Source organism: Cherax quadricarinatus, chromosome 8 (genome assembly GCF_038502225.1).
Source record: "Cherax quadricarinatus isolate ZL_2023a chromosome 8, ASM3850222v1, whole genome shotgun sequence".
In the NCBI taxonomy this organism is placed as follows: Eukaryota; Metazoa; Arthropoda; class Malacostraca; order Decapoda; family Parastacidae; genus Cherax; species Cherax quadricarinatus.
Window position 1 is genome coordinate 25,007,545 of NC_091299.1, and position 26,185 is coordinate 25,033,729.

Below are 26,185 nucleotides of genomic sequence, written 5' to 3' on the forward strand. Positions count from 1 at the left end.
GTGCTTACAAATTTTTTGCTAATGTTGAGGGTCCGTGCCATAGATCTACGTCATGAGCTCAGCTCACTTAGGTAAGCTTTGAGTGATAAATTTGGGCCTAGATATGAGAGAATGCATCTATAGTAAGTGTGCACCATATAAAAAAATCCTGCAGCATGCAGTGCATAAAAGTTTTTGGATTAAACCACTGATTTTGCAGTGTATTTTTGCATGGTTTTTATGGTTGTATTTGTGGTTTCTTCATATCGTTTGATAGAATGGAAGATATATTACAGAAATAGAGATGATTTTGACTGGCTTTAGTAATGAAAATAGCTTGAAATTGAACTCAAAGTAGCAGAAATATTTGATTTTTGCCAATGTTCAAGAGTAAACAAATGACATGATGCGTCCAATACTCATCAACTGGTGGGTCTAATATATGTTCACGAATGCACTGATGTTATTTATACAATTATTACAATATTGCATAACGGTAAATCTTCTAGTTTTTGGTGTGGAAAAAAATTCTTTATATAAATAAAAAATCAAATTGGAATTCATTTGTAAAGCCTGGAAATGTAACTAATAAACAGAGGAAATGTTATTTTAGTGCCAGGAATGCCTGCATTGTTTATTCTGGAATCTGTTTTGAAATTGGAATATTTTGAACTTTGTGAAATTGGCCAAATAATCAATTTCTGATCACTATTGGGTAGTTGAAATAGTTGATTGGGCAGTTTCTTGTGCTCAGCCAATAAAGTAAAGTAATACTAGTGAAATAGCTGAGAATTTGGTCGACTGGAATAATGTAATTGGCCTAAAATAGGAGTCGGTGGGCAAAATCGGTGGTGTGTAAATATCGCTGACAGTAAAATTCATGATAGCATAATTTCATAAATTTTTCATCAAATTTTGTACTTTTTGTTTTATTACCTTCAGAAAGAATCTCTACCATTTCATAATTTTTTTATTTTTAAATTCTTGGACCCTCAATGAAAAAGATACTATAATGTCATACAGTATTTGACCAGTTCATTTGTACAAATTTTGTATGGCATTGAGCTAGTCATGGGTAATGTGTTTTAGCAATGTTTCTGAACAAAGTACTAATAATAAATGCTATTTTAATTAAAATTCCTATTTGATATTACAGGAGCTGCAGGACCTGGGGCGGGATCCACCAGCACAGTGCTCAGCAGGTCCAGTAGGTGATGATTTATTCCATTGGCAAGCCACAATCATGGGCCCACCAGAGAGTCCATTCCAAGGAGGAGTATTTTTCCTCACTATTCACTTTCCCACTGATTATCCTTTCAAACCTCCAAAAGTAAGTTGTAGTTTTATGCTTTCTGGATTTCTTTTTTCTGTATGTAAATAGTAAACTATCAGAGTATGAATTACATTAATGAAAATCATTGTAATAAAATTTAGCACTAAGTAATCTGAAAGACACGTGTGAAACTAGGGTTAGTTCCTGAGGCTGAAAGATTTTCTTTTTAGATTGTGACAACATGATTATCTTTTCTTGCATTGTAGATATTGCTTGTTGACTTTGAAATGTGTAAAGGTTGTGGCCCTACTGGGATAGGGGTAGCTGGCTATGGTTCTTGCTTGTGGATGCAGGGGTGCTAGTAGCCAATGGTTGTGCTCAATTCTGTAATGCTCTTTTGCTTTTTTTCCTGCAACACTTGCATAGGTGCCTGTAGGTCATTACCATCTGATCCAGATCTGCTTTTACAGCAGATTCTAGCAGTCGGTGCTCTGTAAACTTCACAAATACAGTAATTCTTGTAGATGTGTCCTATCCAATTAAAGTTAGGCAAGTTAACAATAACAATTTCTTGCATAACTCCTGCACTGTTAACCGTTTGTATCATAGTTTATCCTGTCTTATCTGCCTCTCCTGAGAATAGGTCCTCCAGCATTGATTCTACAGCCATTTTGTTTAACAAGTTTGTGTGCATCTTGGAATGCCTTCTGGTCTGCCCATGCAGAGTCATAATTTCACTGACTGGTGTAATGAGGGGAGGGGGTAACACTATTTGCCATTTAAACATTAACCCTTTCGAGGTCAGTCCCGTAAAATTACGGCTTTTCAGCCAGCGTCGGTCTCTTAAAACTACACCCAAATTCTAGCGGCTTCATATCTTGCAGGAGAAAGCTGATAGGCCTACATACAAGATAATGGGTCTGCATGGTCAGTATGTGGAATATAAAGAAAAATCCTGCAGAATGCAGTGCATAATGAGAAACTGCGACTGTGTTCTTGGTGTAAAATGGTGACTTTTGGTGTATTTTTGTATGGTTTTTATGGTTGTATTCTTGGTTTCTTGGTCTCGTTTGATAGAATGGAAGATATATTATAGAAAAATGAATTTGAATGGTTTACAGACTAAAAGTAGCTTGAAATTGAGTTCAAAGTAGCAGAAATGTTCGGTTTTACCAATGTTCAAGAGTAAATAAATTACATGCATCAAATAAGTCAACTGGCAAATCTAATATGCACTCACGAATGCACTGACATTATTTATACAACTATATTCCCATATGTAGTAGTCTGAACAACAGTAAACCTTCTATTTTTTGTTGGGCAGTGGGCCTCCAACAGCCTGGTTGACCAGGCAAGCACCAGACTAGTCTGGCCCATGGCCAGGCTCTGAGAGGAGTGAAACTCTTCAAAGGTATATCAAAATGATTCTCTATAATTTCATAACTTTTTTTTTCATTGTTTGGCCCTGGGAACAAGTTTTTGAGCAGGAGTCTTGGCCCTTAAAGGGTTAGTTATGCCAGAACTATCTTGACTCCAGTCTGACAAGTTTTCCAGTGACTATCGAAGATGATAGTAGTAAAGAGACAACCTCAACATTTGGATTCATAGAATGCAACATACGATAACTAGGGAAATTGTCAGGAGAATCTTGAATGCTAGGTTTTGTGGCCAGGTACATTTTAAATGCAGGAATAAAATAATGCTTAAACCATTCAAACAGATCCCCAGTTACCCAGGCTGCCATGTTGGTGCCAAATAATGGGCCAGTAGTTTTTATCCTTTAATCCTGATACTGTTGTGACCCCTGAAATGGCTGAGTATTGCAATTTTTCAAAATTGTTTTTTTTTTCTGAAATGGTGGAGAATCTTTCTGAAGGCAAAAATGTGAAATGATAGAAAACTTGTGGAATTATGCAGGTGCAAGGTTGGTGGTTTTGGTGCAGTTTATGCATTGGCAATTTTTCCCACCAGTCTTATTTTTAAGCAAACTTCATTGCTCAGTTCGATGCAGTTCCTAGTGAAATACGTATCTAGGAATTGTCCATTCTGTTAATTGAGCACAAACTGCCCTTTCCACTGTCAGCCTCCCTATAAAGTGTACAAATTGTTAATATGGCCAGTTTTACACAATTCAATAAATTCCAATTTAAAAGTCAAAAATAAACATTGTAGGTACAGCGGCCCCTCAATAATCGTCAGGCCTGAAAGTCGTCCATTTCGGAAATAGTCCTGTTTTTTCGTCAAAATATTGGCTTGCAAATGGTCCGGTAACTCGCTAATAGTCCTTCGTCCCGGATGCGTACTCACGCTCTAAGCCGCCTCGAGCCGCCTCGGCCTTTCCTTCCCAGCCAGTGTGCCATTGTTTACCAGTGAGCGACGGTCCCCTCATGTGCTCCAGCGAAATATTTCATAATATTCCATTTATTTTAGTGCTTGCAAGTTATTTAACCCTTTGACTGTCGCAGCCGTATATATACGTTTACGAGGTACCGTGTTTGACGTATATACGTATACTCATAAATTCTAGCGGCTTCCAATCAAGCAGGAGAAAGCTGGTAGGCCCACATGTGAGAGAATGGGTCTGTGTGGTCAGTGTGCACCATATAAAAAAATCCTGGAGCATGCAGTGCATGAGAAAAAAAAACTCCGACCTTTTTTTTTTTTTTTTTTTTTTTTTTTTTAATTAAAATGCCGACTTTGTGGTTTATTTTCATATAGTATTTGTGGTTGTATTCTCGTTTTCTTGGTCTCATTTGATAGAATGGAAACTATATTATAGAAATAGAGGTGATTTTGATTAATTTTACTATAAAAAGAACCTGGAAATGGAGCACAAAGTACGGGAAATGTTTGATTTTTGCCAATGTTCAAAAGTAAACAAGTGATGTCATTGTCCAATAAATGTCCAAATAGCCATTCTAATATGCAGTCATGAATGGGTTGATGTAATTTTTACAATTATTACAGTATTGCAGTAGTCTGCATAACAGTAAATCTTCTATTTTTTGTTTGAATAAAATTTCAAAATAAAAAGCAAGAGTAATATCACAGGGGCCTGGAGACATGACTGATGAACAAAGAAAATGTTATTTTAGAGCCAGGAATGTCTGCATTGTTCATTCTGGTCCTTATTTTGAAATTGTCATTTTTTAATTTTCGTGAAATTGGCCAAATTGCAAATTTCTGACCATGTTATTGGGTAGTTGAAATCGGTAAATGGGCAGTTTCTTGTACTCAATCGATGGAAAAAATGGAGTTCTGAAGAAATAGCTATGAGTTTGGTCGACTGGAATAATGGAATTAGCCGAAAATGGGGCTCAAAGTGGGCGAAATCGCCGATTTGTAAATATCGCCGAGGTCGCTAACTTCGCGAGAGCGTAATTCCGTCAGTTTTCCATCAAATTTCGTTTTTTTTTTTTGTGTCTTTACAATCGGAAAAAGATTCTCTATCATTTCATAAAAAATTTTTTTTTTTTTTTTAAATTTTGCAACACCAGGAGACACCTCAGGATTGGGGGTTGCGACAGTCAAAGGGTTAAGTGCTAAATAAGCTACCATGGCTCCAAAGAAAGCTCCTAGTGCCAAGCCTTTGGTAAAGGTGAGAAATACGATTGAATTCAAGAAAAACATCATTGAATAATGTGATAGTGGCGTACGTGTAGGCGAACTGGCCAGGATGTATAACAAATCCCGTACAACCATATCTTCCATCATAGCCAAGAAAAAGGAAATCAAGGACGCTGTTGTTGCAAAGGGGGTAAATATGCTGACAAAAATGAGAACACCAGTACTTGAAGATGTTGAGAAGTTATTATTGGTGTGGATAAATAAGAAACAATTAGCAGGAGATAGTCTTATGACGTCGCTTATATGTGAAAAGGCTAGGCAGTTAGAAAATGCCTGCAACTAGTGATGTGAGTGAATTTAAGGTCAGCAAAGGCTGGTTTGAGAGATTGAAGAAGCATACTGGCATACACAGTGTGGTAAGGCATGGTGAGGCTGCCAGTTCGGACCACAAGGCGGCTGAAAAATATGTGCATGAATTCAAGGAGTACATAAACAGTGAAGGACTGAAACCTGAACAAGTGTTCAATTGTGATGAAACAGGCCTCTTTTTGGAAGAAAATGCCAAAGAGGACCTACATTACTCAGGAAGAAAAGGCGCTGCCAGGACACAAGTTATGAAAGACAGGCTGACGCTAATGTTCTGTGCTAATGCTAGTGGGGATTTCAAAGTGAAGCCGTTACTAGTGTACCATTCTGAAAATCCCAGTGTGTTCAAGAAAAACTGTTATGAAGAGTAAATTGTGTTTTGGAAATCTAATAGTAAGGCATGGGTCACGAGGGAAATTTTTGTAGAGTGGTTCAATGAAGTGTTTGGCCCTAGTGTGAAGAATTACCTCCTGGAAAAGAAATTGTATCTCAAGTGCCTCCTAGTAATGGACAATGCACCTGCTCATCCTCCAAACTTGGATGACCTAATTCTGAAGGAGTTTGGGTTCATCACAGTAAAGTTCTTGCCCCCGAATACCACTCCTCTCCTCCAGCCCATGGACCAGCAGGTCATTGCAAACTTTAAAAAACTCTACACCAAAGCAATGTTTGAAAGGTGCTTGAATGTGACCTCACACTCGCTTGACCCTACGAGATTTTTGGAAAGAACACCTCAGTATTCTCCATTGCGTAAGCCTTATAGGTAAGGCTTGGGAGGGAGTGACTACCAGGACTTTGAACTCTGCTTGGAGAAAATTGTGGCCAGATTGTGTCCACAAGAGGGATTTTGAAGGGTTTGGGGCTGACCCTGATGAGCCTATGTCATTTGTTAAATCCATTGTGGCACTGGGGAGTTCCATGGGGTTGGATGTGAGTTTGGAGGATGTGGAAGAGTTGATGGAGGACCACAACGAAGAGCTAACCACTGAGGAGCTGCAAGAGCTTCAGCAGGAAGAGCAACAGATCGCAGCTCAGAATCTTGCTGCAGAGGAGGAGGAAGAGAGATGGAGGAAGGTGCCTTCTTCAGAAATTAAGGAGATTTTTGAAATGTGGGGTAGGATGGAAAGATTTATGGAGAAACATCACCCAGAGAAGGATGTTGCAAGCCATATCGGCAACTTGTACAGTGACAGTGTCTTGGCCCATTTTAGGGTAGTTTTAAAGAGACGCCAGAAACAGAGCTCTCTGGACAGTTTTTTTGTGAGACAGGACTCCAGTGACTCTCAAGGTGGTCCTAGTGGCATTAAGAAACAGAGAAGAGAAGTAACCCCCAGAAAAGCAATTGGTACCCGAGGTGTTGATGGAAGGGGATTCCCCTTCCAAACAATAAATCGTCCAATCAGTCTCCTTCTCCAGCCTTCCATACACAAAGAAGAATTGCCAATAAAGGTAAGCGTTATTCTGTTAATGTTTAATTCATCATGTGCCACTGTATTGTTTATGTACATCTATATTTCATGTAAAAAATATTTTTGTTTTAATACTTCTGGGTGTCAGGAACGGATTAATTGAATTTACATTATTTCTTATGGGGAAAATTGATTCGTAAATCGTCCATTTCGATAATAGTCCCACTTCCAGGAACAGATTATGGACGATTATTGAGGGACCACTGTATTTGTTATTAAAGCAACATTTCCTCTGTAACACACACCCTCCATTTTGAATTAATCACACAAAAACTGAGATCTTGTGCTGTTTCTTGGATTATAAATTATGACCATCATTGGTCATGTTTAGGCTGTCCCAATAATTGAAGCAGACTTACCCTTTATTAGTTATTATTTTAACCCTTTCATTTTCCAGACCCTCTGAAATTAACATTGCTCTTTCCACTTTAAAAACAATTGAAATGGTAGGGGATCTTTTTCTAAAGGTAATGATACCAAAAGTACAAAATTTGATGGGAAACTTTCATAATTACATAGGTGCAAAGCAGTCTGGGTGCAATTTACGCAAATGCGATTTCATCCCTTTGAGTCCTGTTTTTAAGCCAGTTCCATTCCTCCATTCAACCAAATTCATGGCTATTTCACGATCGATTGAGCAAAAGAAATCTCCCATTCAACTATTACAACTACACTAAGTTGTTAGTTTGGGTGGGCAAATTTACACAATTAAAAAATATAAATTTGAAAATAGTCCAAAACAGTGTAGACATTCCTGGCACTAAAACCTTTCCTCTGTTCATTAATAACATCCTCAGGCTTCTCATATATTACACTTGCTCTCCATTTTGAATTTGTAATCACAGAAGATTTACCATTTCTCGGATAATAAAATATAACCAGGAGTTATTACTCATGGTTTTTGAAGAACTAGTAAATTGAATAATACCCATTAAAAACCCATGAAACTGATTGGGGAGTTGGGGATGCCCTTATCCATCCTCAGGAAAATCTGAAAAAAAAAAAAATTTTTTACTACAAGCAGATTCATGCTACTTATGGTCCTGAAAAAAAATATCTCAGTAGTATGTCTTCCATTCTGTCAAATGATGCCAAGAAATAGCCAATAAAATCATAGTCTAGAAAACTCCTGTTATTTTAAACCAAACACGTGCTTTGTGTGGGGGCAAGGTTTTTTTTTTTCTTATGTATACTGTTCACACTCGCCACTCAAACCCATTATTTCATGTCTAGGTGAAAATTTTCAGCTTGAAGTTTGAGTAGGCTGAGCACATGACATAGAACTACATGAGGAACCCTGGCCTTGGTAATGTAGTTCTATGTAACAGCCACTAAAAGGGTAAAACCAAATGCCAAGGTCATAGGTTTATTCTCATCAAGCACTTCTTGGGGCAGGATTTTTTTTAATGTTCACTCGTTATCTTGTCTGTGCCAAAATTTACAACTGTCGCCATGTTGGAGGGTGCTGTTTAACCCCTTTCAAGGTCTGCTGTGGTGCTATGGCTTTGAGCTCTGGGTCAGTGCCATAGAGCTATGTGATGACCTCAGCTCACTCAGATGAGCTGTGAGTGGTAAATTTGGGCCTAAATGTGAGAGAATGGGTCTATGCAGTAAGTGTGCACTATATAAAAGTCTGCCCCATGCAGTGGGTAATAGATTAAAAAAAAAAGGCTGACCATATTTTTGGTTTAAAATAGGGACTTTGCAGTGTTTTCATATTGTTTTTATGGTTGCGTTCTTGGTTTCTTGGTCTCGTTTGCTAGAATGGAAAATGTATTATAGAAATTAAGAATTTTGATTAGTTTCAGGACTGAATGTAGTTTGAAATTGAGCTGAAAGTAGGAGAAATATTTGATTTTTGCCAATATTACAGAGTACACAAATTAAGTCACTTGTCCATTATGCATCCAACTGGTCAGTCAGATATGCATTCAGGAATGTGCTGACATTATTTATACAACTACATATTACAATAATTTAGTAGTCTGCATAATGTTATAGTAAGTGTTCTGTTTGTGAATAAACTCAAAATGGAAAGCAAGCATAATATAGGAGAGGCCTGGGGACATTAATGAATGGAGGAAATGTTTTTTTTTCTTTAGTGCCAGGAATGTCTACATTGTTTCTGGCCTCTATAAATTGGCAATTTTTTTAATTTGTGTAAAATTGGCCAAATTAGATTTCTGATCACTATCGAGTAGTTAAAAGGGGTAAATGGGCAATTTTTGTATTCAATTGATAGAATGGCAGGAACACTAGCAAAATAGCTAAGTTTGGTTGACTGGAACAATGGGATTGGCCTAAAATAGGACTTAATGGGTGAAGTCACCATTGCATAAATATTGCCAAGACCACTAACTTTGTGGGAGCATAATTCTAAGTTTTCCATCAAATTTTGTACTTTTGGTTTCATTATCTTTGGTAAAAAAAAAATTACCTATCATTCTGTAAGGTTTTTTTTTTTTTTTTTTCCAAAATTCCTTGACCCTGAGAGCCTAGGGATTCTCTGCAAGATAAATATCATAGGCTTGCCCTTGAAATTGCATGTTGCTTTGGTACAAAGAAGCCAGATGAACCTTCCCTTGAGCAAAGGGAAGTTCTTGGTGTATTCTTCAAAATACTGTTGGCATGAAACACTTGATGAGGATTAACTATTCTTGGAAATCATTTGGCAGAGTCATCAGGAAAATTTCACACAGCATATATGATTGGCTGACTCTCCACAATGTCAATAGCCTATTGCACACTTAAAAATTTCTTAACCCCCACTAATAGACATACTCGTGAAGGCTCCTTCTGTTTTATGGTATGATTAGGTTTTGTTCTGTGTTATGAAAAATAAATGGATGCTTTTCATTTTCTTAATCCACCCATTCATCACCTTTTGTCTTGTTTAGGTGTTCTGACCTCTGTCACGAATTATGGTGTTTTCCAGTCTGTATGAATACCTGTAAGAACTCTTTATTTTCTGAGCTTCTGATGGTATGAATGAGAGATTGTCCATCACAATAAGCATAGGGAAAACCTCCTTTTTCTTTGGTACCACTAGAGCTTCAAGCCTATTCTTGGCACCGAAGTTTCACTCTTTATTCTTCCTGGGTGTCATGGTTAAAGTCCAGAGATGAGGTATTGAAAAGGTCAATATTAATAAGGCTAAATACTGTGCAAGACGATTCTAGAACCTGTTGAGCTCTAGATATGAGGGAAGGGAGGGGCTTGGATATTCATAGGGATCTGAGAAGCTTTGTTTGAAGTATATCTCCAATGTATTGGCATGGGGAGATGGTCTGAAATTTGAGATGACAAAAAGGGGGGGGGGAATCCCCATAAAAGCAAAGGTGTTAAGAACCCCTTGTCTATACACCGACTTTGTGAATGGTCAAAATCGGAACAAAAAGCCGTCGTAAGCTCCTGTCCTATTTGTGGGTTATTTGTGTATATGTAGTGTCTGCATGAGCTGTACAGGAATGACAACTAAAGGAAAAATGGTAGTTTTGAATTTGTAAGTGTCGAAGTGAAAAGATTGAACACGAACATAAGAAAGAAATACTGCCCAGGCCTATTGGCCCATGCGACGCAAGCCCACGTCACCTCTCGGGTTAAACCAATGACCTACCTGGTCAGGTCACATCCACTTAAGGAGCACGGCATCAGACCTATTAGCACAAGCTAGCGAGGTCCAACTCGCATGCACCCACATCCACTCGTGTATTTATCCAACCTATTTTTAGAACTACACATCGTCTTAACTTCTATGATGGTACTTGGGAGTTTGTTCCACTCATCCACAACTCGTACCAAACCAGTGCTTTCCTATATCCTTCTTGAATCTGAATTTTTCCAACTTAAAACCATTGCTGCAAGTCCTGTGTTGGCTAGATATTTTTACCACGCTATTTAATTCCCTTTATTCTTGTTTTCCATTTATACACCTCAATCATATCCTCCTTAATTTTATGCTTTTCTAGAGAATGCAGATTCAGAGCCCTCAGTCTATCCTCATGGGGAAGATTTCTGATACACGGGATCAACTTCATCCTCCTCAGTATGGTTTTCCAGTGCATTTATATCCATTCTGTAATATGGTGACCAAAACTGTGCAGCATAATACAAATGAGGCTTAACCAGAGAGATATAGAGTTGAAGAACAACCTGAGGACTCCTATTATTTATGCTTATTGATATGAAGCCAAGGATTCTGTTTGCTTTATTGTGAACAGAATTGAAACATTGAATAATATTACTTTAACTTTCCGTTTTTACTTGGTCTTTAGAGACTTGAAAATAGATGGAAATTGTGACAGATGCAATTTAGCATGAGTTTGAAGTTGAAACAACTTAGTGAAAGTGCTGTAGAAGTATGTTCAAGATGTCCTCTAGTGCTTCTCATAAGCATTAGATGTGAAATTTTGGTTTGTTCCTTTAATGCTTTGGGTCTTGTCTCCCAAGGGTAATAGTTTTAACCCTTTCAGGGTCCGTCCCGTAGATCTACGGCTTTACGTTCAGGGTCCAAACCGTAGATCTACGTCATGAGCTCAGCTCACTCTGATAAACTGAGTGGTACATTTGGGCCTAGATATGAGAGAATACATCTGTGGTATGTGTGCACCACATAAAACAGATCCTGCAGCACACTGTGTATAATAAGAAAAAACTGAAATCATGATTTTTCGATTAAAACAGCGACTTTGCAGTGTTTTTTCGTATGTTTTTTATAGTTGTATTTGCGATTTCTTGGTCTCATTTGATAGAATGGAAGACATATTACAGAAATAGAGATGATTTTGATTGGTTTTAGCACTGGAAATGGCTTGAAACTGAGCTCAAAGTAGCAGAAATGTTAAATTTTTGCCGATATTCAAGAGTAAACAAATGACCTCACACGTCTAATACACACCAGCTGGTGGGTCTAATATGCATTCACAAATATGGTGATGATATTTATACAATTATTACAGTATTGCATAACAGTAAATCTTCTATTTTTTGGTGTGAATAAAAATTGTGAATAAAAAATCAAAATGAAATTTATTTGTAAAGCCTCAAAACGTAACTAATGAACAGAGGAAATGTTAGTTTAGTTCCAGGAATACCTACATTGTTTATTCTGGACCCTATTTTGAAATTGGAATATTTTGAACTTTGTGTTAAATTGGCCAAATTAACAATTTCCGATCACTTTAATTTGTAGTTGAAACAGTTGACTTGGCGAATTCTTGTGCTCAATCGATAGAATAGAAGTAATACTAGTGAAATAGCTAAGAATTTGGTCGACTGGAATAATATAATTGGCCTAAAATGGGAGTCAAAGTCGGCAAAATCGCCGATTTGTAAATATCACTGACACATCAAAATTCGTGAGAGCATAATTTCGTCAATTTTCCATCAAATTTTGTACTTTGTTTTATTACCTTCACAAAAAGATTCTCTACCATTTCATAAGAAAAAATAAAATTTGTTTTTTTTTTTTTTTGAAAATTCTTGGACACTGGGGCACCACTTCAGATTTGGGCCTTGGACCCTGAAATGGTTAATGGGTAGCCAAAGAATGGTATAATTTTTCTTGTAATAGTATATAATTTAGAAATACTTTCTTTCAGATCTTAAAAGTTGAAAATTTGCAATGGAAGATTAAATAATGGTGAATTATAGAATATAATAAATATCTGAGACAATTTTTAAAATATAAATTGTGGAATGGGTAATGCTCAAGTCTTTGGAAGGAAAGTTTGATATTCTTCACACAGAAATCAGGGGTGACATTTAACTATTTTTGTGCTTTTGGATAACTGCCAGTGTTTGTGGCAGACACTTGAAGATCTGGGTGAGGATCGAGTATGTTGCTTCTGTACTTGTTCAGTACAACAATACTGTTTAGTTCTCTTGCAGTAATTTATTCCCCAAAACCAGTATGAAGCTTACTAGGCTTCATACTGGTACAGGTAATATTTATGTATGGCATAAGCCTGTTTTGCTTCAGTTGTAAATTGGGGATAGGGTGAAATGCATTAGTATTTACAGTGTAGAAATGATACATGGAGGGCAGAGTATATGGAGAGGGAGTAAGGTAGGTTGAGTGGAGAGTCAGTGGGTGAGGCTTCAACAAATTTTGCCACTACTAAGAAAAGTTCTGGAGTGAGATTAAGAAGTTGAAAGCCTAGGAAACAAATTGCTTTAGCAGTTAAAAACAGAGGTGAGATTTTAGGCAAGATGGAAGGAATATTGTTGAAGGGAGTCAGGTAGGCAGTGATTTTGTGCATTAGGCAGAGATGTACCATCTTAAGGAGCGTGAGTGAGGTCCTCGTACACAGATATGAGAATTATTCGAAAAATTAAGAGAATGGGTTTTGTTTACAGAAAAATACTTCAAGAATCTGGCAACATTTTGGTGAATGTCCCATTGAAATACATTTCTAAAGCAAATTATAGGTATTTGAAACATATCTTGCGATGCATCGTGTAAAAAAAAAACCTCATGACTGCGAGATGATATTTTTCCTTAATTTTTTCTATTTTTTGTTCTAATACCACTCGACATCATTGCAGTGTGGGAGGAGCTTATTGCAGAGGTGGGAGGGGCCAAGAAGCAGTAAGGATGAGTATTGCTTGTTCAGCAGTCTGGTTGGTGATCAGTATCTTATACTACTGACGCTATATTTACTAATAAGCTCTATTTGCTTATATCATTAATTAGCCCCTTCAGGGTCCAAGGCCCAAATCTGAAGTGGTGCCCCAGTGTCCAAGAATTTAAAAAAAAAAAAATATTTTTTCTTATGAAATGGTAGAGAATCTTTTTGTGAAGGTAATAAAACAAAAAGTAAGAAATTTGATGGAAAATTGACGAAATTATGCTCTCGCGAATTTTGATGTGTCAGCGATATTTACGAATCGGCGATTTTGCCAACTTTGACTCCCATTTTAGGCCAATTACATTATTCCAATCAACCAAATTCTTAGCTATTTCACTAGTATTACTTCTATTCTATCGATTGAGCACAAGAAATCGCCAAGTCAACTGTTTCAACTACAAAATAAAGTGATCGGAAATTGTTAATTTGGCCAATTTAACACAAAGTTCAAAATATTCCAATTTCAAAATAGGGTCCAGAATAAACAATGTAGGCATTCCTGGCACTAAACTAACGTTTCCTCTGTTCATTAGTTATGTTTTGAGGCTTTACAAATAAATTCCATTTTGATTTTTTATTCACATAATGAATTTTTATTCACACCAAAAAATAGAAGATTTACTGTTATGCAATACTGTAATAATTGTATAAATATCATCACCATATTTGTGAATGTATATTAGACCCACCAGCTGACGTGTATTAGACGTGTGAGGTCGTTTGTTTACTCTTGAATATCGGCAAAAATTTAACATTTCCGCTACTTTGAGCTCAGTTTCAAGCCATTTCCAGTGCTAAAACCAATCAAAATCATCTCTCTTTCTGTAATATGTCTTCCATTCTATCAAATGAGACAAAGAAATCGCAAATACAACTATAAAAAACATACGAAAAAACACTGCAAAGTTGCTGTTTTAATCGAAAATCATGATTTAAGTTTTTTCTCTCATTATACAGTGTGCTGCAGGATCTGTTTTATGTGGTGCACACATACCACATAGATGTATTCTCTCATATCTAGGCCCAAATGTACCACTCAGTTTATCAGAGTGAGCTGAGCTCATGGCATAGATCTACGGTTTGGACCCTGAACGTAAAGCCGTAGATCTACGGGACGGACCCTGAAAGGGTTAATGATTAGATTGAAATGATTTTCAGACAATATAAAGCAGTGTTTGAACTTATTATAAACGGCCTTTTGGAATCTTGTATATTTATTTGGGGGGGGGGGGATAAAAGGGTGATATTTTGGCGAGTGTCACAAACGTACCAAATGTATTTTTTTTTTTTTTTTTGGCATGAAGATAAGTAGTCTTGTTCATTTTGAACGTAATTAATTCAGGTTAGATGTGTTCTACGAGTGGGGAGTGTCCGCAGCGCCGCTCGTACCACCAGACCGGAACAAGATGCTGCCATGTCATAATTATTTTTTTCTCGGTTGTTTGTTTGCCGATCTTATTGAAACTGTCATGTTTCATTACATATATGCTTCTAAACGTACACCAAAAAGAAATAAAATTGGACTAGTTTCCGTGTCAGCACGTGAGAATCTCGAAAATACCCCTTAAAGGAGTAAGGAAGTATCGGGTGAGTGGGGTGGGGGGGAGGAATGCATGATGGAGCGGGTAAAATGGAAAGTGGTAAGGGTGAAATTTGGCTGCTGGGATAAGAAATGTTGAAGTAGGTGGGGAATATTGTTCTGGAGTGGTTGGTGTATGGAAGAAGTGAGGGTACCTAAGGATACAGAGCATAGCTTGTATGTATAAGCAAGAGGAGAAAAAAAAAGAGTAAGAATTATAGGGGAATGAGGATATACTGAGTAAAGTGTGTAGTAGTCATTGAAAGAATTTAGGGTAAGACAAAAGTAGGATTGCAGAACAACGCTTTAAAAATGGCAAGGTATACCTGGTTACCTGGAGGTTATTCCGGGGATCAACGCCCCCGCGGCCCGGTCCATGACCAGGCCTCCCTATGGATCAGGGCCTGATCAACTAGGCTGTTACTGCTGGCCGCACGCAGTCCAACGTATGTGTAGTCTGTTTATATTGAAGCATAAAAGTGAACTATACTTAGAGGTAAGGAACTTCTTTTGCATTTATGGAATTAGAAAATGTACGGTAGAACCTCTACTTACGAGTGCACACACACAACTAGTTTTTCCAGATACGAGCAGCCGCTCGGTCAATTTTTTGCATCCAAACGCGAGCGTAATTTACAGATGCGAGCAGGCCTCAAGGGCGGTTCCTCGACGCTGGTGAGGGGTTCTTGCTCTTGCTCTAGGGAATTTGATCTCGTTTGTTTGTTGGACTATCTTATTGAAACTTGGGCAATGTATGATGGAAAGATGTTTCTTAACATACACCAAAATTGAAAGAAATCGGACCATAAATAACGGAGTTCACTTCCCAGCCATTAGCTGCCCCCTAGCGGTATATTTTCATATGGTTATCAAAGTTGTTTTCGTTTTTTTTTTTGGTCTCGTTTGATAGAATGGAAGATGTATTACATAAATAGATATGATTTTGAATTTCATGACGAAAAGTACATTGAAATTGAGCTCTAAGTGGCAGAAATGTTCAATTTTTGCCGATGTTCAAGAGTAAACAGTACCTGTCAGTGGCCATTCCAAATACGCAGTTGTGAATGGGTTGACGTTATTTATACAATTATTACATTAATGCAGTAGTCTGCATAACAGTAAATCTTCTATTTTTTGTGTGAATAAAAATTCATAAGTGTATTTGATAATTATAAAATATACGTAATATAAATTATTATAATACGTATGTACTACTAATAATAAATGACCACTGTGCCACCGCTTCCACTACTACTCAAATATGTAATGGCATATTTCATTCATTCTAGTGTATATATCAGGTTTCTGTTATTAACCCTTTCAGGGTCGAGAGGCCCTCTCCTAAACTCGTTCTCAGGGTCGAAAATTTTTCGGATTTTTTTTTTTTTTTTTTTGAAATCGTAGAAAATCTTTTCCCGATCATAATGACACCAAAAGTATGAAATTTGATGGAAAACTTACAGAATTATGCTCTTGCGAAGTTAGCGGTCTCGGCGATGGTTTATGCATCAGTGATTTCACCCACTTTGAGCCCAATTTTCAGCCAATTCCTGTTTACTAGTTGACAAAAATCCTATTTATTTCACTAGAAATCCATTTTTTCTATCAAATGAGTACAAGAACTCGCCCATTTACCAATTTCAACTATCCAATGAAGTGGTTAGAAATTGGCAATTTTGCCAAATTCACACAAATTTCAGAAGATGCCAATTTCCAATTAGGGTCCAGAATAAACAAGACACATTCCTGGCACTAAAATAACAAGTTCTCTGTTCGTTAGTCACGTTCCCAGGCCCTGGTTAAATTTCTTTTGCTTTCCACTTTGAATTTTTCTTCTCGCAAAAAATAAAAGATTTACTGATATGCAGACTACTGCATTAGTGTAGAAATGGTATAAATAATATCAGCACCCTTGTGAAAGAATATTAGACTCGCCAGTTGACGTGTATTGGACGCTTGACATTTGTTTACTTTTGAACTTTGGTAAAAATCGAACATTTCTGCTACTTTGAGGTCAATTTCAAGGTACTTTTCATCATGAAACCAATCAAAATCATCTTAATTTCTGTAATACAGTGGACCCCCGCATACCGTTGGCATCACATACCGTTTATTCCGCATACCGCTCACTTTAATCGCAAAAATTTTGCCTCGCATACCGCTCAAAAACCCACTCACCGCTGTTCGTCCGAGACGCGTCCAATGTGCGCCTTAGCCAGCCTCACATGTTCCGCCGGTGGCATTGTTTACCAGCCAGCCTCCGCGGTAGCATCCAAGCATACAATCTTAACATTTCGTATTATTAGTGTTTTTGGTGATTTTATCTGGAAAATAAGTGACCATGGGCCCCAAGAAAGCTTCTAGTGCCAACCCTACAGCAATAAGGGTGAGAATTACTATAGAGATAAAGAAAGATCATTGATAAGTATGAAAGTGGAGTGCGTGTCTCCGAGCTGGCCAGGTTGTATAATGAACCCCAGTCAACCATCGCTACTATTGGTGGTACAGCTGCTGCTGCTGCTGCACTGTCAGCTGCTGCTGCTGCTGTAGCATCGTCTGCTGCAGCATCGTCTGTTGCTGCTGTACCATCGTCTGCTGCTGCTGTAGCATCGTCTGCTGCTGCTGTAGCATCGTCTGCTGCTGCTGTAGCATCGTCTGCTGCTGCTGTAGCATCGTCTGCTGCTGCTGTAGCATCGTCTGCTGCTGCTGTAGCATCGTCTGCTGCTGCTGTAGCATCGTCTGCTGCTGCTGTAGCATCGTCTGCTGCTGCTGTAGCATCGTCTGCTGCTGCTGTAGCATCGTCTGCTGCTGCTGTAGCATCGTCTGCTGCTGCTGTAGCATCGTCTGCTGCTGCTGTAGCATCGTCTGCTGCTGCTGTAGCATCGTCTGCTGCTGCTGTAGCACTGTTGTTGGTGTGGCTTATTGAGAATATACCAAGAAACAATTAACACAAGAGGATTTGCCACCCAGGATAACCCAAAAAAGTCAGTGTCATCGAAGACTGTCTAACTTATTTCCATTGGGGTCCTTAATCTTGTCTCCCAGGATGCAACCCACACCAGTCGACTAACACCCAGGTGAACAGGGAAAAATGCCTGGAACTAGTGCTCATATTGGTGAATTTAAAGCCAGCAAAGGTTGGTTTGAGAGATTTAAGAATCGTAGTGACATACACAGTGTGATAAGGCCTGTTCTGGAAGAAAATGCCAAACAGGACCTAGAGTACTCAGGAGGAAAAGGCACTCCCAGGACACAGTGTCTCATCAGTCATTGCTGCATCTTCAATAAAGGTGTCATTTATTCTTCATTTAGTAGACTAGTACATACACAATATATACTGTGCATGTTCTACTCTACTACTGTGCATGTATCCTTCTCTTTGTGTGTAGGAAAATGTATATTTCATGTGGTAAATTTTTTTTTTCATACTTTTGGGTGTCTTGCACGGATTAATTTGATTTCCATTATTTCTTATGGGGAAAATTCATTCGCATACCGATTATTTCGCATACCAATGAGCCCTCTTGCACGGATTAAAATCGGTATGCAGGGGTCCACTGTATGTCTTCCATTCTGTAAAATGAGACCAGGAAAACTAGAATGCAACCATAAATACCATACAAAAATAGTGCAAAGTCGCTGTTTTAATCCAAAAAGTTTTTTTTCTCATTACGCACTGCGCTGCAGGATTTTTTTTATTTTTTATACTGTGCACACTGACCACACAGACCCATTCTTTCATATGTAGGCCTACCAGCTTTCTCTCGCTAGTTTTGAAGGCGCTAAAATTTAGGCATTCTAGTAAGTCAGTCCTCTTCAAGGGGGGCTCCTTGGCGTGGTGAAGAGGCTCTTGGTCTGAGGAATTAGACCTGTCGTTCTTCTTCCTCAGACTGAACCTAATTACCCCCCAATCTCCCCTCCCCTATCCCATCCTCCCCTTTTTCCTTTCCTCCTCCTCCTCCCCACCCCTCCCTTTTGCCCTTCCTCTTTTCGGCCTTTGGGATTTCTCCCACAGGCGCTCTAGTTCCTAGGTAGGGGAAAGGATACCGGGGTCCATCCCATTCCGTTGAGGTTCTTGGCGGTGGCGTAGTTTGCCGTGGAATCTGGATCACCTGGGGATGTCCCGATCCCTCTCCGGTATCCCGGAGTAGCTTTGGGTGTCTTTCGGGCGATGGGTGTATCTCTGGAAGCCACCTTTTGGATTCCGGGGGTGGTGGCCGAAGGAGGTATGCTTTGTGGCGGATATCCGGCCGCCCTCTCTTGTCCACCGAGGTAGCTCGGCAGATGTGAGGTTGCTATCCCGGATTGTTAGTTTACTAGCATGATGGGTAGGGTATGGCACGGGTTCCATGCTGCATCTGCGCTACTTGCGGTGCTGAGGTCCTCTTGGGCGCGGAGGGAGATTTCTGGCCCTTTCATTCCTCCTAGGAACTATCCCTCCCCGGTCCCCCCCCCCCTTTTTTTTTTTCTTAAAAACAAAAAGAAAGCAGTAACCTAACCATGGCAGCCCTAGTCCATGAACCTCCTACCCCCGGGCCCCTTCTTGATACCGCACCCCGTTCTGACCCCACCTCGTCTTTGGACCACTCTTCAGACACTCCTCATGCCTCTGTACCTCTTGCCGGTGCTGTTTCCTCACCCGCTTCAGGTACTGAGGCTTCGACTGACTCCTTCGATTTATCGGACCTTCGCTCTCCTCTGACTATGCTTCCGGCCTTTCCCTCTACGGTGCGGCAATTTTCAAATCGCCGACCCGTTCCACGTCGGACCAACTCTGGTCCCACGTCTAAACGCCAACGACAATTAACTGCTGATGATACTTCTCCACCTTCTCGTTCTTCTCAGAAACGATCGACACGTCCTTCACTACCTTTCCACGCTCGGTTTCAGACTGAACAATGGACTAAATTCTTCACTTTACGACCGACTTCCTCTACTGCCTATCTTTCTGACCACAGTATTGGCAAGGCACTCCTACTCCATGTTGGTAAAGATATTTCTTTTCATGCTCTTAAGAGCGGTACGCGCATCATCACCGTACAGAATGCTACCCAGGCTCATGAGCTCTCTCGTCTTTCCCATATTGATACTGTTCCTGTCACTCTTGAAAAACATCATTCCCTCAATTCTTGTAGTGGTACCATCATTCTGCCCCATACCATAGTTCAACAAAATTTCCAGACATGTGGCACTGACATTCTTGAACAGTTGGAACTCCAAGATCTCCCAATCCTCAAGGTAGACACTTACGTTCTTCCTGCCCGCGGGCGGAGACGATACCCTAGCAATGTGGCTCGTTTAACTTTTGACAGCCGAGAACTCCCATCCTCAGTTTATATAGCAGGACATCGGTTACAAGTCCGAAAGGTGATCCCTACACCGCAACAGTGTAGAAATTGCTGGCGATTTGGCCATCCAGCGAAATATTGCAGATCTGTCGCCGAATGCCCAGTCTGTGGTGCCGATGACCATTCTCATACGTCTTGCAATCGATCTCCCTCTTGCCTTAACTGTCATGAGGCTCACCCTTCATACTCTCGCCGTTGTCAAGTCTATTTAAACGAGCGGGAAATCCGTTACCTCAGAGACAGAAGGTCTCCCTTATGCCATGGCAGTTTCTCATCTCCGCCTCCAAGGGAGACTCCCACGTGTTTCTTATTCCCGTGTTTCAAAACGTCCCCCCATTTCTGGTATCCCATATTCTACACCCACCTCTGTGGTTACCTCTCCCATAGTCACTCCTGTATCTAATCCTTTTGCTGTCCTCGGCTCAGACGTCCCTACTTCAACGCCTCAGTCTGATCTCGCTTCTTCGTGTTCTCTCTCGCAAGCCTCAGTAACGACGCGATCTCATATGACACCTCCTCCCAATCGTCCCTCTACTTCTCAAAAGTAAAAAAAAGGTCCGTTAACACCTCCTACCCATCTTCCACCTCCTCATTTTACCCTCCCTGTCTCTGTCCCTGGTTCTCCCCCTCTCACTGGCTCTGTTAAAAGTGTAGAGGTTCACCCTCCTCCTCGTACTGTACCTTCCTCCCCTGTTCCCTCCCAGGTTTCTTCCTCTTCTGCCACCTCCCAGGTTTCTGCCTCTTCTGTCCCCTTCCTCGCTTCTCCAGTTCCCTCCACCCTTTCGCCCCCCCCCCTACCTTGGTACAGTCCAATACAGTTCCAATCTTTACTCATCCTCCCCCTACCATTTCCAATACATAGTCTCCCATACGACGTCTCTGAATTCCGAAACACTTGAAGCAATCTCTGAATATATTGCAGAGACCAAACCATCAATGGACACTGATCCACCCTCTGTTCCTTCTCTCTCCTCTCCTCCATCTGCGCAACTCCTTTCTTCACAGCGCACTGTTCCTTCGCTGCTTGAATGTTTTCCACTGCCTCCGCATGTGGACTTTTCTAACCCCTCTAGTCCGTAGGAACCCTTACCTGCGGATTTCAAGTATCTTTATCATTGCCAATCATGGCCTATTTACAGTGGAATATATGCAGCCTCAGGGGTAATCTGAGTGAGCTTCAGATGTTACTCTCCCAGTTTGCCCCTGTTGGTGTTTGCTTACAGGAACCAAAATTACACTCTGCTGTTATCTCTCCCATCCCAGGCTATAATTTATTGTATTCTTCAGATCCTTTTCCTGATGGGACCTTTAATGAAAGTGCCCTTCTTCTACGCACTGATATTCCGTACCATCAGCTATTTGTTCATACTTCGCTGCATTACACAGCAGCCCATATCCACTTGCATAGGTGGTATATGCTCTGTTCTTTATATCTCTCTCCTTCTCGGGCATTATCTATTCCGGATATTGCCTTTCTTGTTTCATCATTACCGCCACCGATTCTGTTACTTGGTGATTTTAATGCCCACCATTTCCTCGGGGGGGGGGGGGGGTCTCACTGTGATTCCCGTGGAATTCAGTTAAAGGCTTTTCTTGCCACCCACCCCCTCCATGTTTTAAATACTGGTACGCACACCCATTTTGATCCTCGGACTCGTACTCTCTTGCATCGATCTCTCGGTCTGCTCTTCCTCCACCGCATTAGACTTGGTCTGTTCTCCCGGACTTACATGACAGCGATCATTTCCCAATCATTCTTACTTCCCCTTCATATTCACCACCTCTTCGCATCCCACGCTGGCAATTTGATCGGGCAAATTGGAACCTTTACTCACACCTAACTATTTTTAGAGAGGTTCCTTCTTCATCCTCCATCGATGAGCTTTTACACCTCTTCTCGTCCTCCGTTTTAACCGCAGCTTCTCATTCTATACCCCAAACTTCGGGCAGGCATTCTCAGAAATGCGTGCCTTGGTGGTCTCCTGCTTGTGCTCGTGCAGTACGTTTGAAACGCGCTGCATGGGGCAGGTACCGGTACAATAGAACCACAGAGAGACTCCTTGATTTTAAACAGAAGCGTGCGATCGCTCGCCGTGTCATCCGTGACGCTAAACGCACTTGCTGGCGAGATTGTCTCCACCATCACCTCTGCTTCCTCTGAGTGCAGTCTGGAAAAAAGTACGAAAACTGAGTGGTAAATATTCTCCTGACCCGGCTCCTGTTCTGCGGGTTGCCGGTGTTGATATAGCAAACCCACTAGATGTTGCCAATGAAATTGGCAATCATCTGGTCCATATTTCTCAGGGACTCCATCTATGCCCCTCATTTCATTCCTCAAAGTCTGCCAGAGTGTTAGCACCCTTGGACTTTTCTTCCCTCAGAGAAGAACTGTATAATGTGCCTTTTACACTTCAAGAACTGGAGGCAACACTCTCAGCTTGCCGATCATCGGCAGCTGGGCCCGACACCATTCATATTCGTATGCTACAACATTTACATCAGTCAGCCCTTGCAGTCCTATTATGCCTTTACAATCTTATTTGGTCACAAGGAGTTCTTCCACAGCTGTGGAAATCCGCCATTGTTCTCCCTTTCCGCAAACCAGGCACTATGGGACATGAAACCTCCCACTATCGTCCCATTGCTCTTACCAGTGCAGTTTGCAAAGTAATGGAACGCCTAGTAAATAGACATTTAGTGTGGTATTTAGAGACACACAAGTCTCTCCACTCGTCAATATGGCTTTCGTAAGGGACGTTCTACCATAGACCCCTTACTACGCTTGGATACGTATGTTCGTAATGCCTTTGCGAATAACCACTCAGTTCTTGCCATGTTTTTTGACCTTGAGAAGGCATATGACAACTTGGAGGTATAATATTTTAGCCCAAGCCCACTCCTTAGGCCTTCGAGGCAATCTACCATCCTTAAGAACTTTTTAACTGACAGGCATTTCCGTGTTCGGGTTAATAATGTGCTCTCCCCGGACTTTATCCAAGCTGAAGGTGTCCCCCAGGGATGTGTTCTGAGCACAAAACTTTTTCTCGTTGCTATTAATGATTTGGCCTCTAGTCTTCCATCAAATATTTGGTCATCACTCTATGTTGATGACTTCGCTATTGCCTGTGTAGGCGCTGACTGTCGCCTCATTACAGTTTCTCTCCAACATGCAGTCGACCGAGTTTCCAATTGGGCCACCACACGTGGGTTTAAATTTTCCAGCACTAAAACCCACCAAATTACTTTCACTAGACGCTCTGTCATCTCCGATCATCCTTTGTACCTCTATGGCTCCCGTATCCCTGAACGTGATAGTCAAATTTCTGGGTTATCTTGGAAACCTCACATTACCTCTCTGAAGGCAACTTGTCACAGCCGGCTGAACCTTCTTAAAACCCTTGCTCATTTTTCATGGGGAGCTGATCGTCGAACCCTCCTCCGCCTACTTTCCACCCTTATTTTATCGAAACTTGATTATGGTGACCAGATCTATTCAGCGGCATCTCCTGCTACTCTCTCTAGCCTTAACCCCATTCATCACCAAGGATTACGTTTATGCCTTGGTGCTCTTCGCTCTTCCCCTGTCGAGAGCCTCTATACAGAAGCGAACGTTCCATCCTTATCCGATTGCCGTGATGCCCATTGCCTGCGCTACTTTGTACGCTCTCATGATCTCCGCAATCCTTCCATTTATAGAATGGTCACTGATATTAGTAGACATTCTTTATTTGTTCGCCGCCCCTGTTTACTCCGTCCCTTCTCTCTTCGCCTTCATTCGCTCTTGTCTTCTCTTCAACTACCACCTTTCTTTGTACATGTAGCATCTCACTTTTCCCTACCCCCATGGGAAGTTCCAGCTGTTCGAGTCTGTTCTTTCTCCCTCCCTTGCTCGAGAGCCCAACTGTCTACGGTCGCTTCCCACTCTTTTTCTTGACCACTTTCACTCTCATTCTCGTGCCATTGCCATGTACACAGATGGCTCTGAGTCTTCTGACGGCGTAGGATTCGCAGCAGTGTTTCCGGACAGCGTCGTTTGGGGGCATTTGCTATCTTCGGCTAGTATTTTTACTGCTGAATTGTATGCCATCCTTACAGCACTTATTCGTATTGCATCTATGCCTGTGTCATCATTTGTGGTTGTCTCAGACTCCCTTAGTGCTTTACAGGCTATACAAAAATTTGATACACCTCACTCCTTAGTCCTCCGTATCCAACTTTGGCTACGCCGCATCTTTACCAAGCATAAAGATATTTTTTGTTGGGTCCCTGGTCATGTTGACGTACAGGGCAATGAACAGGCAGACACTGCTGCGGGGTCAGCAGTACATGACCTACCAGTTTCTTAGAGGTATTCCATTTACGGACTATTTTGCTGCAATATCTTCCCACCTTCACACCCGTTGGCAACTACGTTGGTCTACTATGCTCGGCAACAAACTTCAGTCTATTAAACCGAGTATAGGTTACTGGCCGTCTTCTTATCACCAGTGTCGAGGTTGGGAGACTACTCTCTCCCGTCTTCGCATTGGCCATACTCGTCTTACTCATGGATATCTCATGGAGAGGCGTCCTGCTCCTCTGTGAGAATTGCCAAGCTCCATTATCAGTCAGCCACATTCTGTTGGACTGCCCACTTTATCAACGAGCACGCAGAATTTACCTCTGTCGTCGTCTTCGTTCCTCTACTCTCTCTTTACCTTCCCTTCTTGCTGATGGACCCACCTTTCATCCGGACTCTTATTGACTTTTTGACAACTGACTGACTTCACAAATTCTGATACCTTCAGCCCTTTCTACTTCAATCTCTTGCTACCCTCTACCCCCGTACTATCCCCTGCCCCGCTGTTTTCTGTAACCTGCTGATCATCCCTCCTCCCTTCTGCCATCCAATACCCTCGCTTCCTTCCCTACCCTGCAGCGCTGTATAGCCCTTGTGGCTTAGCGCTTCTTTTTGATTATAATAATAATCTAGTAAGTCGGTAACCCTGGTGTGTAAGCCGTACTAGTACGTCTGAAACTCTGAAGTGGTTAATATTGTTTATTATGTCATATTAGATGAATTGTGATAAGCTGTAGAGTTGATACTAGGGAAATATTCAAGTATTTTGTCGTGCCTGGAATTCCACTGGGACGGATTAATTCTGTTAATTTAAATGAGGAAAATTGACTACAAACGAGCACATCCAGATGCGAGCAAGGTCACGGAGCAGATTAAACTCGTAAGTAGAGGTTCCACTGTATGTGATAGGGTGAATAAGGTACCCATGTGGCAGAAGTTGAAAATGCTTGCAATATTTAGCTAGTTAGGCTCAGGCTAGGATATGCAGATGGGATAATTTTACATTAAAAAGACCTTAATGAGGGTGTTACCATGGTTTAACATTTATACATTGGTTTAAAAAAAAAGTTAATGCTTAGGGTTTGGAGAAATGTGGGATTAAAAAAGCACAAATTTGATAGTGGGAGTTATTTGGTTTTTGCTGATATGGTTGGTTCTTCTAGGGAGAATCTGAAGAGAAATTGCAAAGGTTGGAGGAATTTGAGAAGGTACTTGAAAGGAAATCGAGTGAACATGAAGAGCAAGGTGACGAGTCAAAAAATATCTAGGTAGTTAAAGATTGGAAATCAGATTAGAGGGAGTATGGAAGTAGTAAATGTGTTCAGACAATTGGGAGTGGACTAGTTAGTGGATGGGTTTATGGAAGATGAGGTAAACCATAGATAAGGGAACGTGTAAAGGTGGATGGTGTGTTGAAGCATCTGTAGAAACAAAACTTAATCCACAGAGGCAAAAAAGGGGTTATGTATGAGAGTATTGTACCAACAGTTCTATATGGATGTGAAGCACGAGTTTTAACCCTTAAACTGTCCAAACAGATCTACGTTCACATGCGTAGTACTCCAAAAGTAGATCTACGTTTTTTTACATATTTTAAAATATAACAAAAAAATGTAGATCAAAGTTTTTTACACTT

At 40.5% G+C, this 26,185-nt stretch overlaps 1 protein-coding gene across 2 annotated transcripts in view; it reads left to right on the forward strand.

Annotated features, from left to right (window-relative positions):
• eff (ubiquitin-conjugating enzyme E2 eff) overlaps nucleotides 1–26,185 on the forward strand; it is a 104,554-nt gene that overhangs the window by 22,464 nt on the left and 55,905 nt on the right. For both annotated transcript variants that reach the window (XM_053772003.2, XM_053772004.1), the window contains one exon: nucleotides 1,136–1,309. In XM_053772003.2, the coding sequence (XP_053627978.1) occupies nucleotides 1,136–1,309 (174 nt within the window). The remainder of the gene's footprint in view (nucleotides 1–1,135; nucleotides 1,310–26,185) is intronic.